The sequence below is a fragment of the Aplysia californica genome, unplaced genomic scaffold (genome assembly GCF_000002075.1).
Source record: "Aplysia californica isolate F4 #8 unplaced genomic scaffold, AplCal3.0 scaffold00537, whole genome shotgun sequence".
Classification (NCBI taxonomy): Eukaryota; Metazoa; Mollusca; class Gastropoda; order Aplysiida; family Aplysiidae; genus Aplysia; species Aplysia californica.
The window spans coordinates 238514-240778 of NW_004797807.1; the positions used below are offsets into that span (position 1 = coordinate 238514).

Consider the following 2265-nt stretch of genomic DNA (forward strand, 5'->3'; position numbering starts at 1 on the left):
CCAAAGGCATAGCAATAATAAGTTAGATCTAGATCTAGCAGTTGTAGGCTCTCTGGCTGCTTCTAGCATAGGCCTGCTACTACTGATTCTAGACAGGCAGAGGGGAGGGGTGAAATGGTAGGGCAAGAGGAGACAAGGGACAGACATAGACTTTACCGGTGGGATGCAGGTCGTTGACGGGGGCAGGGGAGGAAGATGTTGAGTTTTCAATCGAACCCAATGACTCTAAAAGTTCGGAGAATTTGATCTTCGGACTAGAACCTACATCTTCAGGCTGCTTATCTTGCACGTTCAAGACTGAATCGTCCACAGACTGTTCTTTTGAGTTCACTTTAGCGAGGTCCGGGTTTTCTTTCATGTAAAAACCCGCTTCACCTTGTTGATCTAAGCGGTCTTTGAGTCTGAGTTTCCCTAGGGTGGAGGAAACATTCTTCAGTTTGAAACCTACATCCTCAGTTTGCTTATCTTGCACGTTCATGACTGAATCGTCAACAGACTGCTTTTTTGGGTGCATTTTTGCGGAGATCGAGTTTTCAGTAAAAACATCACCGGCTTCACGTTGTAAAACGTGGTCTTCGAGTCTCGCTAGGGTGGAGGCAACCTTTTTCAGACGTTTCATCTCTGCAGGTCGCTGAGCTTGCATTTTCTGGAGAACACCTTCCACAGACAGCAGTTTGGAGGTAATTTTTGTGAGCTGTTCCTTCACCCCGACAAACTCTTTTTCGTAGGACTGAAATTGTCGTCGTATTCCTCTCATTTGTGACTTCTGTTCTTCAAAGTGGGCATTCATCATCTGCTCCAGAGGGAGGCAGACATTACTTTCTGATGCCTGAAGTGAGAAAAAAAGTGAATTCAGAATTCTTTTTGAGATAATTACGTATTGGGTTCAAACAGAAAAACATACACGTGCATGCACAAGTATAAAGAATTATTTTTTATATCGTAGCTGCCACAAGCAATTCACTTAAATCCACATTTTTAGAATTTTCAATTTTTACACCCTCTCAAAACTCTATCAAAGAAAAGATGCACCTTTCAACATAAAAAAGTGCTATGGTCAAGGTTTACAATCTTCTTGCTTTTCATGAGTCTTAAAAAGAACAACACAACAAAAACTAGGTTTTTTTTGTTTTTTTTTTGGGGGGGGGGGTCTCTGACGTTTAAAATATGCCCAAAACGGACTTAAGTGGATTTCTTGCGACACCTATGATATGATGTTTTATGATAATGAGACGCAAAATTGTATGCACGTACAGAAAAGCAAGAGGAAGACCGAGAAAAGAGACGGATCGACGGGGTGAAAGAGACCCCCCCCCCCCTAGAGGAGCAACAAGTAAGTCTAGATCCAAAGGCAGTACATCTGGCTCACATCCACAGTTGCGGTGCAAAAGAAAAAACAAAAAACAAACAAACAACAAAAAACAAACTAAACAAACCAGTCTCCACCCCCTCCACAAGTAGACAGAGAAGTTGATTTATAGTTCAACACCCACAGCAAAAATAGTAACAACAACAAGTACAACAACAGTAACAACAACCACATTAACAATGGTAACAACAACAACAACAACAACAACTAAAACAACATTGATAACAAGAACAATCACAACAACAATCACAACAACACCATCACCACCACCACCACCAATAACAACAACAAAAATGAACACAATCACTACAGGAATGGTAACAACCACAACCACAACAACAACCACAACAACTACTACAACCACAACCACAAGTACAAGCACAACAACAACAACAACCACAAATATAACAGCTTCCACAACTACAACCACAAACAGAAACACAACCACAACAACAACCACAACTACAACAACAACAGCTTCCACAACCACAACAGCTTCCACAACTACAACCACAAACACAACTACAACCATAAACACAACCACAAACACAACCACAACAACAACCATAACAAAAACAACAACAGCAACAAAAACAACAACAACAACAACAACAACAACAACAACAACAACAACCACATAGCATACCTGCTGCTTATTTCCAGAGTTGTTCTTCTGTCCAAGCTTCAACTCTAGCTGTCGACTCTCCTCCTTCTGCTGAAGCAGCTGCTGTTCCTTCTCCCAGATGGAGCAAAAAGTGTTGTGTGACACCCCGTGAGCCTCAGCTTCTTGTAGCCATTGGAAGAACCGATCCATGGTCTGATGGGAGGAGGGAGATAGCGTAATAAAATATGTATCTGCATACTATCATCTCAGAGAGAGGGAGGGGGAGGGGGAG

At 41.9% G+C, this 2265-nt stretch overlaps 1 protein-coding gene across 2 annotated transcripts in view; it reads right to left on the bottom strand.

Annotated features, from left to right (window-relative positions):
• The window catches only part of LOC101859506, a 13554-nt gene that overhangs the window by 6674 nt on the left and 4615 nt on the right, over positions 1-2265 (bottom strand). Inside the window, exons 2-3 of one of the 2 annotated variants that reach the window (XM_035971919.1) lie at positions 2016-2186; positions 550-829 (exon numbers count right to left, since the gene is read on the bottom strand). In XM_035971919.1, coding sequence (XP_035827812.1) covers positions 550-829; positions 2016-2183 — 448 coding nt within the window. In that variant the 5' untranslated portion in view covers positions 2184-2186. Of the gene's footprint in view, positions 1-156; positions 830-2015; positions 2187-2265 lie in introns of both variants that reach the window. The other variant, XM_005106487.3, reaches the window with a different exon arrangement.